This window comes from Solea senegalensis, linkage group LG1 (genome assembly GCF_019176455.1).
Source record: "Solea senegalensis isolate Sse05_10M linkage group LG1, IFAPA_SoseM_1, whole genome shotgun sequence".
Lineage (NCBI taxonomy): Eukaryota > Metazoa > Chordata > Actinopteri > Pleuronectiformes > Soleidae > Solea > Solea senegalensis.
In genome coordinates, this window is record NC_058021.1 from 23121827 (window position 1) to 23135067 (window position 13241).

The following is a 13241-nucleotide window of genomic DNA, read 5'->3' on the forward strand; positions in this document are numbered from 1 at the left end:
TGTTTAGGTTAGTGTGGACATATAAACCTCTGGTGGTCTCTGATGGTCTGGACGTCTCACACCGCTTTGCTAGGACACCGCTATCTTCTCACGAGTCAGGTTTTGTGACTGTATCCCAGTCATGGAAGCAGAAGGACAAAAATACACTGTAAAAACAACCTTGCTAGAAATAAGCCAACTATTCCTGTTGTTTTAAGAAGAGTCTGCTAATGAGTAAGTAAGCTGTTTGATACGACAAAGTCTGATGCTTTTTCGTAAAAGTCTCTTTTTTAAGACAAAAAATAATACAATTCCCCTTATTTACTCTCTCGATAATCACATCAGCTTTTGCTGTGTGAACACACAGAAAAGTCATAAGTCAGGATTCCATAACAACACTCCAATCAACAATGAGACTTTATTCACAATACACCAATAGAACAAAAATATCTTCTGTTGTTTCTGTTTGGCTTTATGTACAGAGTTCATGTGACACTGGATGAAATAATTATGTTAAAGTAGAAAGAACAGCGTTCACAGGGGAAAGCAAATTACCTTTAGATCCTCAATGCAACAAAAACATAAAGGTAGAAAATCAAAGACACACTGATAAAAATAGTTTCTACAGCAGTGTTGCAACACGTCAACGCTGCAACACCTTTCTGACCTACTTCACTGCCAATCAACACAATAATAATAACTTTAATAATAATAATAATAATAATAACAATAATTATTATAATCCTTGGCTTTTGCACTCTGCTTCCTGTGCATTAAAGAAACTAAAAGTGAAGAGATAAACTGTATTTGCTTGTCAAACAAACAGCCATGCAGTAGTAGCATAATCTCTGAAAGTCAATATTATTGGATTACCACTGGACGATCAAAAACCAGAATTTGACGGATTAGATATTTAAAAATGTATAATCCACTTATCGGCAAAAGCGTTGAGAGGAAACGTTTGATTTCCACACAAAACACAAGTTTTCCCAAATTCATCCTGAACAAACTGGTGTATCTGTGCAGGAATGACGTGAGCGCTTTATTGAAAACAAGCAAACGTGCTGTAAAGAGAGAAGTTCACAATCATGAATCTAACCCTAATTGTACGTGGTAAAAAGTTGTAAAAGAGACTAAATCGGAGTGATAGCGGTATCGGCAGATTGTATCGTATCGGACGCACAAATTGAAAAAGAAAAAAAAAAGAAAAAGAAAAAAAGAAGTAAAATCTTCACTCTTGCCCCCTGGTGGCTGGCTGTATTACACGTCATAAACCCAACCTTCTCTCTGTTAGCATTAAATGACATGTCAAATGTTATAAATGTTTAAAATGTATTATTTTTTGTCCAAAAAATAAACCACTATTTCTAACCCTCTATATAACCTAAATGTTAATCTGAAAATACTCAACAGGAGAATATCTAATGTCTCTTTTATGCCAGGTAAAATAAATGTTTTATTATAATTATTATTATTTTTATTACACTGCAAAGTTAATCAGGTTAACATCAAATTTTCAAAAAAAAGTTATTATCACTTTTGAAATTTGCCAAAAGCCGTGCAGTATTTTGTTATTTTTAATGATATGTGGAGTGAATATGAACCAGAAACTCAACACTCAAATTCAGTATTTGCATTTTCAGTGTTCAAGAAAACAGTGACTAAAAAGATGCCTTTGGGAAAACCATCGCAAAAAAACATGTTCAGCACAAATAAGTTTCAGATACAGTGTCCGTACATGTCGTCCAATTATGCTACATAGAGGAAGTGCAGTTAAAAACAAACAAAACAAAACTAGCATCTTAATCACAGAATTACTAGTCAGGGCTGCTTTTATTTCACAAACGACTCCATTCCGACGGCGGATTTTCGTTGCAGAAAAATCCAATGTTTCCCGGTCGACAGACACATTTACGACATCGTCTAATAGTGTTTTCTGTTAAGGCAGACATTAGTGTCGCTTCACTGACGAGCCACGATATCGGTTGTCCACGATTCATGTCGAAGAAACACAAACATATATTGCTACGGCTAGGCTATGCTAAATAAAAGAGTACACCCAAGAAGAAGAAAAAAAACCGAACAACCTGACACGTTTTTTTTTATGTTGGTTCGACAAACGTGCTTGGATGACTTTGCTCATTGGACACCAAAATTCAAAATGGCCGACTTCCTGTTGAGTTGAGGCCACGGTTGCAGTCAACGTTTTCATACGTCTGAATTGATAACACCTTCACACCAAGTTTCGGGAAATTTGGTGGCAATGCACGGGCACTATGGCAATATCGCATTTTAGCCAGACCTGTAATAATAATCCGAAGGAAAACGATAGGTTCGTCGCACAAATTCGTGCCAGGATTCATTCTTGTGCCCTAAAAAATAAAATCACAACTATGACATTTTAGCTAATTTCCAGTATTAGCATCTTGTTTATTTTTCTTAAAATACGCCCTACAGGTAAAATATTTCAAATTGTTTATCGACACAAAAGCAGATCACGATCCAAACTGACGATGTTGCTTTTTTCTCCCCAACTGATGCGCGACAGGTTGACACTAATCTAATGAACACAAACGATAATTAAGACACTTGAACACACAGTTATCAGTTTATCAATAAAATACAGTGAAATTCACTCTGGAGAACGGGCGGCACGGACTGTTTACGTTAGCGGGAAGTTCTACGTACGCACACAACTGATTCAACGGTTTCCTGGCGTAAGACGGACAGAGGAGCAGGAGAAGGAGCAAAAAAATGAAAATGAAAGATGAAATGTAGTATTTGTGCATTCCAGTTTGTACACGGACGTCGTAAATTCCTACTTTACTAGAAACATCTTTCCATACTATCTGAGTAAAAGCCTGAACTAAGAATATGAAATATTAACTCTACAGTATTTGACTCTGAGAAGTAATTAAATATTAACGTTAATCATCCTGTAAATGCTGTCACCATTCTCTAATACTCTTCCGTACTGTGAGTGGCATCACAGGTTTAAAGCTAATATTCTGATTCATCTGCTTTTTCCAACACTTCAAGCCTCCAGTTCAAAAGTCAAAATGGCTGCTCTTAGCTTAAAACAGTAGTTTTAACTGTTTTAACACACAGTGCTGCGCTCTCTTTGATGATGTTTTTGTGATTAAATGTGCTACATTAGCTTGCTAGTTGGCTACATTGCTAACATTAACCAAAAATAAAAAAGCATCCTTTTTTTGAAGTTTTGAAGAAACCTTGACGGCCATGACTCGTGCGTAGCGTCCTTCCCACTACCAAGTTACAAATTCCGAGAAAAACGGGAGTGCACTGAATGGAAAGAACAGAGGACAAAAACAATACGGTGAGAGAAGAGAGAGGACGGGATGGAGGAGGAAGCAGTAACAGAGAACAGGAGCACTGGAGGACGTGAGAAAATGGCGCTCCGTACTACTGTGGAAGAGATTTCAATATGGCGTTCACTTCCTCAGCAACGGCCGTCAGCGCAAACTCAAACTGATCCTGTAGTGAGAGCAAGAGCGGGAAAAAGAAGGAAGAAGAAAAGAGAAGAAGTGTTAAAATCAGGTTAGCAAGAGTGACGGTCTCAGTGAAACTCAGTAGAAAAGAGAAGACGTGTTGTGTGCGTTGTTGATGTTTGTTTTTTAATTTATCTTGCGTGTGAAAGATCTCACACATTAACTGTTGCTTATGCTAACTCCCAACGGCAGCTGACAAATGTAGCCATGAGAGCTCGTGTTTGCATTTTCCAGCTAAGTATTTAAAGGACAGCTAATATAACTGTGTTTTGTTTTGTGTGAAAGTTAGCGCTTTGTAAGCTAGGTGAAAATAGCATTTAGCTTGAGCCAACACAGTTTCTTTTGTCTTTAGCAATTAGCCGTGTGGTGTTTAATGCTAACGACCTTGGTCATAACAGCTTAAGTTAGCATTTTCTAGCTCCGTGTTTATGTCACCTAACACTGATATTTATGTGTTTTGCTTAATTTTGGAGGCACTTCATTGCTTTTTATGTGTGCAAAGGATTGTGGGTACTTCTTTTGTTGTTACCATAACCATGTTTTGTGTGAAATGTTAATTGCTTTGTAAACTACATGTAAAATAATCTTTGTGTTAGCTGTTGTTTATGCTAACAAACATAGCCACGGCAGCCAAAGTTAGCATTTCTGAGCGTTAGCATTTCCGAGCGTTAGCATTTTCGAGCTCAGTATTTACTGTATGTAAATTAAAATACTGAAGAATTTGCCGTAGACATGAAGTTTTACCATAAGTTAAGGTGTTTTGCTTGCCATTTTAAAAACGCCTTGCAAAACATGCGTATGCAAAGGATTGTGGGTACTTCTTTTCCATGTTTTTTGTGAAGGTTAGCGCTCTGTGAGCTAAGTGTAAATTTACAATTTAGCTTCATCTTAAACACTGAGACTATTTTTATGTTTTTGAGCCACAATGAATATAATATCATCACTTCCACTGCAAGGAGACAAAATGTGTGTCCTTGAACATAATAACAACAATAATAATAATAATAATAATAATAACAACAATAATAATAATAATAATAATAATAGTAATTGATATTACTATTTTTAAAATGTTTACCTTGTTCTGAACCATTCCCGGCCTCTGGTCCCGCAGATGCTCCAGAGTTGCGGCAATATCAATTTCCTTGGCACCTGTCGCACAAAAAACACACAAACAAAATACTGTAAAAATGTACTGTTAAAAATTATTTAACAACGTTGCACCCACTCCACCCCTGGGTCATACAACTTAATGTATATATATCTTAATATCACTTAATATTCTTGTTTCTGCTGCTGTAGAAACAAAAACGTTCAAGGGCCTTGAATTTTCTTCACAACACTTTCAAGGATTTCAAAGACCCTTGGGGAAACACTTTCAAGGGCTTGGAATTTCTTTCTATGTACAAACCTTCAAGAATTTCAAGAACCCGTGGGAACCCTTAAAGGACACACAATGTCAGCGGGAGACATTTAACTTCACTTCTTTTACTAACATTTCAACTTTTTTTTCTCCAAATTCGAAAAAATGTAAAGGATTTCAAGGACCCTTGGTCCTTTTTTTAAAAATCACTCTAAAAAGACAATGGTCATTGAATGTCCTTGAATTCTTTTCCTCCAAATTCGAAAAACGTCAAAGGATAAAGCTGTTCTTTAAAGGACAAATCTGTTCTTTATTTTAATATTTTATTTTCCTCTTCTTGAGCTTGAATTATCCTCCCGGTGTTGCCTCATTGTGTCGTAGGAACAAAATAAACGGTTTGAACGCACACGCGGGTTAAAAACACAGAATTAAGACGCTGACAAACGGAGTGCGTGGATGTGAGAGGGTGACAGCAGATACAATTCAACACAAAAAGAAAACATGAGGAATCACACAATAAAGCTGTTTTTTTTTAATAAATGCACCATCTTCCTTTTTTCACAATACAATCGTTTCAGACGATGAGGAAGCGTCTTAACAAGGCAACGAGTCCTTTGAGCTGTCTTTAAATAAAAACCTTTAAATAAAAACCCTTAAAAAGGATGACATTAAGGAAAAGAAACTTCCTTGCAAAGAAAAAAAGCCTTGTTGTGAGCTTCTCCCTCGCTTTAGGGCAGAGGTCGAGGAGGAGGACTGAGGAGGGAAGGAGGGAGATTGAGAGAGAGGGAGGGGAGGGTGTACAAGCAGAAAAAGAGGAGAAAAAGAAAATAGGGAGCGTTAAGGAGGTCGTGAAACACCCACGACAGCTGAGGGCCCAGCGCCGCAGCTGGAGCTGGGGAGGGAGAAGAAAAATGGAAAAAGAAAACGATGCTGAACGAGATGCTGAAAAGCTTTTCTCTCTTTCTCTCCGAAACTCGATGGGTTTCATTCAGTTCTTAAAAGATGAAGAGAAGGGAGGAGGGGGAAAAGAGGAAGGTAAAAGGGAAAACGTGAGAACCACAGCAACACCTCCTTGACCCTGCAACATCGCCGTCCTTCATCTGCCGTGTGAAAGAGAGAGGGAGGCGGTGGGAGGGAGGGAGGAAGAAAAAGACGAGGAGGAGGAGGAGGAGGAGGAGGAGTGTCTTTGATCAAGATGGAGGATGAATGTAAGAGCTGGAGGCCAACAGCTTCTCAGGATGGACAGAAAACAGAGAAGAGGATGAAGAGCTGAGACCTAACAAGCTCATCGAAAATACATGAGGTTGACGTAGTTCCCCAGAAGATTCAGCAGAGGGCAGGTGGACAAAACAAGAACAAGCAACTCTCTGGAAAGCCCCTCCCCCACTCTTAGGGATATTTGGCCAGACTTCAAGGACTTTTTTAAGGACTTTCCAGGACCAATTCCTCAAAACTTCAAGTATTGAATGAGCGGACAGAGCACCTGTAAGAGCGTCTTCATCCATAACGTAGTAATTCTAACTCTGGTCTAGGTACATCAAGCAACGCAGGTCATGAAACAGTAGGTGGCGCCGTAACCCATGTTCCCTAAATTACCCATGTCATTTTTTATTAAGGGTATTTTCAAAAACCTTCAAGAGCCTTGATTTTATTTCTTTTTTAATTTACAAACTTTCAAGAATTGTAAGGACCCATGGAAAGCCTTCTTGAGATCCTTGAAAGTTTGGGAATTTAGAAAAAAAAATCAAGGCCCTTGAAAGTTTTTGAAAATCAACCTAAAAGAAATGGGTCATTGAAAATAAAATTGAGTTGTTTTTTTTCAAATTTACAAACTTACAAGGATTTCAAAGACCCATGGAACCCTGAAGGGCACATTGCCAGCAGGAGACATATCTATTTAGCGATTTTCAAAAACTTTCAAGGACCTTCAATTTTCTTCACAATACTTTCAATGATTTCAAAGACCCTTGGGAAAACCCTTTCAAGGGCTTGGAATAAATGTTCAAATTCACAAAATTTCAAGGATTTCAACAACCATGTCCACAGTACTTTAGGCTTTTTACAAAAAATTCAAGGGCCTTGAATTTATTTCTCTCCAAAATCTAAAAAAACCCAATAATAACGACAATAAAAATTTGTTTTTCTGTGTTAATGGAAAAATGTTGATGTTCCTTTGATTTTGCCATCACCTGTTTCCATGGTAACACATTTCCAAATAAGCCAACATTCGAGGGAGACTGACTTTTTTTAACACCCACCTTTAGCCATCTTGTTGAGGACCATGTCGACCAGGACGTAGGTTCCAGTTCTGCCTGAGCCGTCACTGCACACGTGGGCGAGAGACAAAGACACAGAGAGAGAGAGTTAATTACTTCAGATTATTATTATAATTATTCCATGTCTTTCCGGTCATTTTTGAGCGGGTTAACGCACATAATAACTATTTTATGTTGTCATGGTGCTTGGACCCGTGTGTTGCTGTTGAAACGTGGATGGAGCGAGCCAAAGTTAAGTTGCCCCAAATTTCACGAAACTTGGTGGGAATTTGTCAAAGACCAAGACGAACAAATAAGCCCTTTGGTACCACGGCCTCAACTGAACAGGAAGTCGGCCATTTTGAATTTGCCGTCCATCTCAGCTTTGTAAATGAACAAACTTGTCTGAGCGTGTTTCTCGTTCCAACATTGACACATCAGAGACACATCAGAGACACATCAGAGACACATCACAGACTCATCACAGACACATCACAGACTCATCACAGACACATCACAGACACATCACAGACAAATCAAAGCTACATCACAGACTCATCACAGAAACATCAGAGATACATCAAAGACACCATAGACACATCAAAGGCAGAACATTATCATTCAAAAAACATGTGGCCACGGCAACCATCTGAATTTTTGCCGGATTTCGACCATTCACGACAAAACAGGAAGTGCCCCATAACTTCCTATGTGACACAAGAGACTGATCCTGAACACGTCTACGTTTTGTTTTAGCTTATCATTAAAACTTAATGTACGCTGTAATATCTTATAAAGACAAAGTTTAATATATATTTTATTGTAAACTGGATTCCCTCATTTTCTGATGACACATATTTGCGCACTTTGCATTGCTGTAATTGTGCGTTGGTTCGTGCTATCGGAAAAATTCTGATCGTTACTGAAAGCTGAGAAGTTGCACGTCAAAGCCAACGCGTGGTTATTACGATAATGTCACTCGCTTTGTTGAAGGAAGTCGACGAATCAGCGTCTTTGTCACCAGAGAGGGCAAAAAAAGTGGGAAAAATGCCTGTGCATACAGTAAGTTTTTGGCCTGTTATTGGACAAATATGTTTTATACAGATAAAATCAAAGTCACAGGATAATTTCTGGTCCTTTTATGATTAAAAAAAAAAAGTCCAGCCATTCTGATGCTTAGGTGTTAAAGAGTTTATATAATATCACACCTTCACTTGTCATGTAGACACTGTTTTTTTTTTCTCGATGACAAAATTTACCAGAGAAGTTGTTAGAGTTGACAAAACTGTCCACAGAGGATGGGGAAACTTTTAATTACAGCCTCTTGAATGTTTGCTGTGTGACAGTCGGCGAGTTGGAGACCAGTAAATGGAAGCGGGCAAGTGTCGCAGCGGTTAATAAAACTGCAGGTACAGTAATGTCTGAGGTAAGTCGTTAAATCAAACTGTGTTTAAAGAACTTAATCAAAGTGTAAAGATGAAATAAAACAGCAACATTAAAGGCCCAGATTCAGTCTTTCTATACTTGCCTGCAGTGGACAATGATTGGACACGAGCGTCCGCGGTAGCACTTATTAACTTTCCTGTAAAGAAACAGAACAAAAAAAGAAAGAAATATATCAGTTGATGACAAACAACCACAAACAATCTGTAGAAACCACAAAGAAACAACACATACACCAAGGTTTATTCACATCTTCAATAAAGAAACAGTCCCCAAAATAAAAGCCTTATTTTCACCCCAAAGCTGCTGTTAGCGATGCTTTTGGCTAACACTTCCTGTCCGTTAGAGTTCACCACCGGTTGCAGCATTGGGAATTTTCCCCACATCATTCAGACTTAGTCAGGATTTGTTCCGGTGGCTGAGAATCCAAAGCGAAGATTCAGTTTTTGACGGATAATACGTCCGGTAACTCGCCTTATTTGACGATTGTTCGATAAATGTTGTGCCCGAGAAAACCCAAACACACAGAACTTTTTACCAAATCATAACAAAGATCCTACGACTTCGGACGTGAAAGGTTCTCAAAGTGAGTATAAAAGAACTGAGCGAAGAGAAAGTTCTCGGCTGTCCTCTTCCCTCACTCCAGGGCATTGCAGACACTCACTGCCTCTCCAGAGTAATAAAAAAGCCTCTTCTCCTCATGGCCATCACTAGTTTTGCCCTCAGGGGGGCGATAAAGGTCAATAAAATCACGTACCACCGCTCATTAACAGTTCCTTCCCCAAGGCCGTCCACCCTCTCAAACCTCAATACACAATACCTAATTTTTAAAACCTTTAACTGTGTAATACAGTGATTTTATTTGACAGTATATTTATATTTATCTATATTTGACTCTTTATTAACTTCTCACTTGACTTGTTTTATGATCTTAGTGTCTTATTTGTGTGACTATCAAGGCTCCTATTCTGATTCTGGAATAATGTCCTTTCAGGCTGTTGCAATACTCATAAAAAGCACCAGGGGGCAGTATAAAGGTCTGATATATTGTTGGTCTGTCAGATTCTGCGATGTATAGCTCGATCGTCGTGGATTTAATGCGTGTAGTGAACTCTGACGCCTTGGAAGCGGCACTAGCTTTGTACATTTTTCCTGCGAAGTAAACAAACTGAGTCACTCGTATTCATACAACTCACTGTAGTTAGTGCACATAAATAAATAAATAAAGACAGCATGTAAACAAAGCATCTCTTCACCAACGCTGGTGTCATTTTCAATTTATCTTATTTTAAAGATCGAAACAGAAAGTCTGCATTTCTCATCATTATAATAACATTCCAGCACACAGTGATATTTTTCTGCGCTGCTTTCATACAAAGAAAAACTGAAAGCATTCTTATTAAAGGCAAAGCAGTGGATTCTCCTGCCACAACTCAAAAATCACAATATTCAGCCGGTAAATATTATGTCAAACACATGGTGTGACTTTGGATGTGTGTGAACTTATTATTCCAGCTGGTTCTTTTTAAATAATAATTATAAAAATAAATAATATGGAGTTAATTAGAGCAAATACTGAGGAAAAATTTTTTTTGTTCACATAAATATTTTGAATTTGTCACATTTCTGTCCATGAACCATGACTGTGCTAAAAACTGATTTTCAACCACTTAACAAAGGGCTTATTAAATAAGAAGAAAATCTATATGTGCTTAAAGGGGACATATTATACCATATTCCTCCAAGTTAAAATAGTTCCCTGGTGTCCTAATGAACATGTCAGTGACATGCTTTGGTCAAAATACCATAAGGATGAAGCACCATAGCATAATACCGCTCTTCCTCCCTCACCTGCACTCTCGCATTTTATAGGGACAATTTTAGCTTGCGGCTTCTGTGTCCCTGTGAGCTAAAATCATTGATTTTCTCTATGGAGTTTGGTTCAGGAGAGAAATCAGTTTGTGAACTGTTTAAAGTTGAGATAAAGCAGTGAACATATCCTAAAGACTGAGTAGACTTGATGTGATGAAGATTTCATTCATCAACAGCGTTTTTGTTAAAACGGTAAAAGTCAGTTTTCCCTCGTTCCCACTTCCTAAGAGGACGTCTACACGTCCTGAGGCTGCAGCCACACTGTAGAACTGTCGCACCACAAGGCAGAAATCAGCAGAAGCAACAGAGAGGAGACGACAAAAGAGAAAAAGGGACACATGACGGGGGGAGGGGGGAGGGGGGAGGGGCAGGTACGCAGTCAAGCAAACCACGAGCAAGCAAAAAAACAAGGGGCAAGAGGTCACCACAGGTCACCGGGTACAGCAAGGAGAGAAAAAGAGAAGCAGGGAGTCAAAGGGCAGGAGGAGGAGGAGGAAAGGCCGTTTGGTTGCAGAGTCACAGTCTCCAATGATCACTTTTGTGACTATGCAACTGGGCTTATATTACTAGCTGCAACATCACAAAAATGACACTGGCAACCGCTAGTTAGCTGGTAAGACGGAGGGGAAGGAAGGAAGTTAGGAAAGAAGGAAGGAAGGAAGGAAGGAGAAGAAGAAGCTCAGTCAGTTGTGAGTGAGGTTAAGAAAATAAAAACATGCAACAGCAAGAGCACAGAGGGAGGAGAGCGACTTCAGCTCAACATCCCTCTGAAACCATCAGAAACCAACGTTATCGCCATTAAACGACCAAAATCACAGTCTCTACATACATCAGAAAGATCCTCGACTGGGAATCAAATTAAGCCACCGTGCGTCCGCAGGTAGAGGAAGACTCGAGAATCTCGTCCTCTTCTGACCCGAAGCCTCACGAGCAAATGCTGGATTTCCATGTTGGAAATCCATCTTAAGTGGCCGCGCCCACCTAAAAAACTGACACATTTATTCCTAGTGGCAGAAACTGTCACCTTCCCAAAAACTGCTGTAAAATTGTTATTTATTAATATTTTCTTCCAGTTTAAATAAGTCTTTTAAAACTACTTCAGCCTGAAATATACATAACAAATATTAATAACAAAAAAAGAATAATAACATTTTAACCCTTTAAAACTACAATAACTTCCATAAAATACATTTCAAGGAGAATTAGATTATAATTAATATTAGACCCTGAGAACGGTCAATGATTGGCAGAAACATTTATTTTGACACATTATTTTTTTGTTTTTTTTGCAGTGTCAGAACTTATTTGTCAATAGTCAAGACTTACTTGAATATATATATGAATATCAGCTGTGACTCTTGATATCTCACCTAACTGAAAATCCACAGTGAATCAGGGGGAGGAGCAGAGGCAGCGCTGGACTAACAGGCAAAGCAGTTTATCAGTTTAAAAGAGGTGTAAGGAGAGCGGGTGTGAGGGATCGTTGTTTCCCCTCAGTGCGTCTTCACTTATGTCGTTATCGACAACACACGTTTGAGGGTGTACAGATATTTTCACGCCTGAGCCCCTGAGTCACAAACTCCCGGAGAAGTGAGAGGTTTAAAGTTAGTTAGTTCTGTATGACTTGTATGAGGTTTTTTTTGTCGCTTTGTTGACCTCTCGCTCTCCCTGCACCAAACCTCATATAGAAAATCAGTGATTTAAACATCACAGCACACAGGAGCTGTTGATCTGCTGCTGCCTCCATCTGTAAATTCAGGTTATTTTGTGACTTCAGTGTTTCAAATCCTTTGTTCAGATTTACCTCAGTGACACAAACTGGCCACACGATGCAGCAGAGGACAAGCAGCTCCTGTGTCACCTGTGAGCTAAAATCACTGATTTTCTCTATGAGGTTTTGTGTGGGAGAGTGAGTTGTTTACAAACTTCAGTTTACTGTTGGAAAAGTCTCACAGTGAAATAAAGACGTTAATATATTTTTAGAAGATATCGTAGACTTTTGCGTGCAACGAAACAGCAACGAAACCACACCCCCAAAAAACCTGAACTCTACTTCTTTTGTCATTAAACTTCCTGAAGCAACACCTCCATCTCTGAAAGGTTCTGCCCACATCTCCCATTATTTTTCAATGTTTTTCCCCTTTAAATACTGTTTAGTAAGTTCGTACAGAGCATCTCTGGGAGCCACTTCACTTTCTTTAAATCTTTGATTTAATTTACCCGAATATAAGTTGCCTTAGTTCAGCCCGAACAAAAACACGTACTTTTGAAGAAGAACATCACAAAGTCTACTCTGTTGTTATCAAACTGTGGGTTTTTTCTTTCCAGACCTGAGCGTTTTTGTAACGTACGTTAAAAGAGGACTGAGAACTTGTAAAGCTTCAGGAAACATAAAGTTACGATTACTTTGAGAAAAACACATCCAAAACAAACATCTTCTCAGACGACCAAGGAAGCCACTGACGTGTTAAAGGAGGATCCCTACCTGCGGAAGTCGAGGAGCGTCCGGCTGGTCTCCGGAACGTTCTGGTTGAGCCAAGTCAGGAAGTGGAACTGAGTCACGGTGCGCGTCTCGTTGGTCTGCATGTTCTTCAGGTAGAAGCTACGGACCAGGAAGTCGTCACACCAGATGTGTTCGGACACAAGGTTGACCTGCAGGAGCACGAGCAACCATCACCATAATTCACAGTTTTAGATTCTATAATGTCAAATTTGTTGAAGATTATATGATCATATTTGGTAAAGAGTCTCGAAAACTAGAAACATTTAGTTGTAAACTTGTTTTTCAGGTGTTTGCAGATTGTTAACTGACAACTAAAT

At 38.9% G+C, this 13241-nt stretch overlaps 1 protein-coding gene across 1 annotated transcript in view; it reads right to left on the bottom strand.

Moving 5' to 3' along the window:
- Positions 1–378: 378 nt before the first annotated feature.
- The window catches only part of LOC122767612 (receptor-type tyrosine-protein phosphatase N2-like), a 109071-nt gene continuing 96208 nt past the window's right edge, over positions 379–13241 (bottom strand). The window contains exons 19-23 of the mRNA XM_044022995.1: positions 12907–13073; positions 8635–8688; positions 7110–7174; positions 4567–4640; positions 379–3474 (exon numbers count right to left, since the gene is read on the bottom strand). Of these exons, the coding sequence (XP_043878930.1) occupies positions 3403–3474; positions 4567–4640; positions 7110–7174; positions 8635–8688; positions 12907–13073 (432 nt within the window). The 3' untranslated portion in view covers positions 379–3402. The remainder of the gene's footprint in view (positions 3475–4566; positions 4641–7109; positions 7175–8634; positions 8689–12906; positions 13074–13241) is intronic.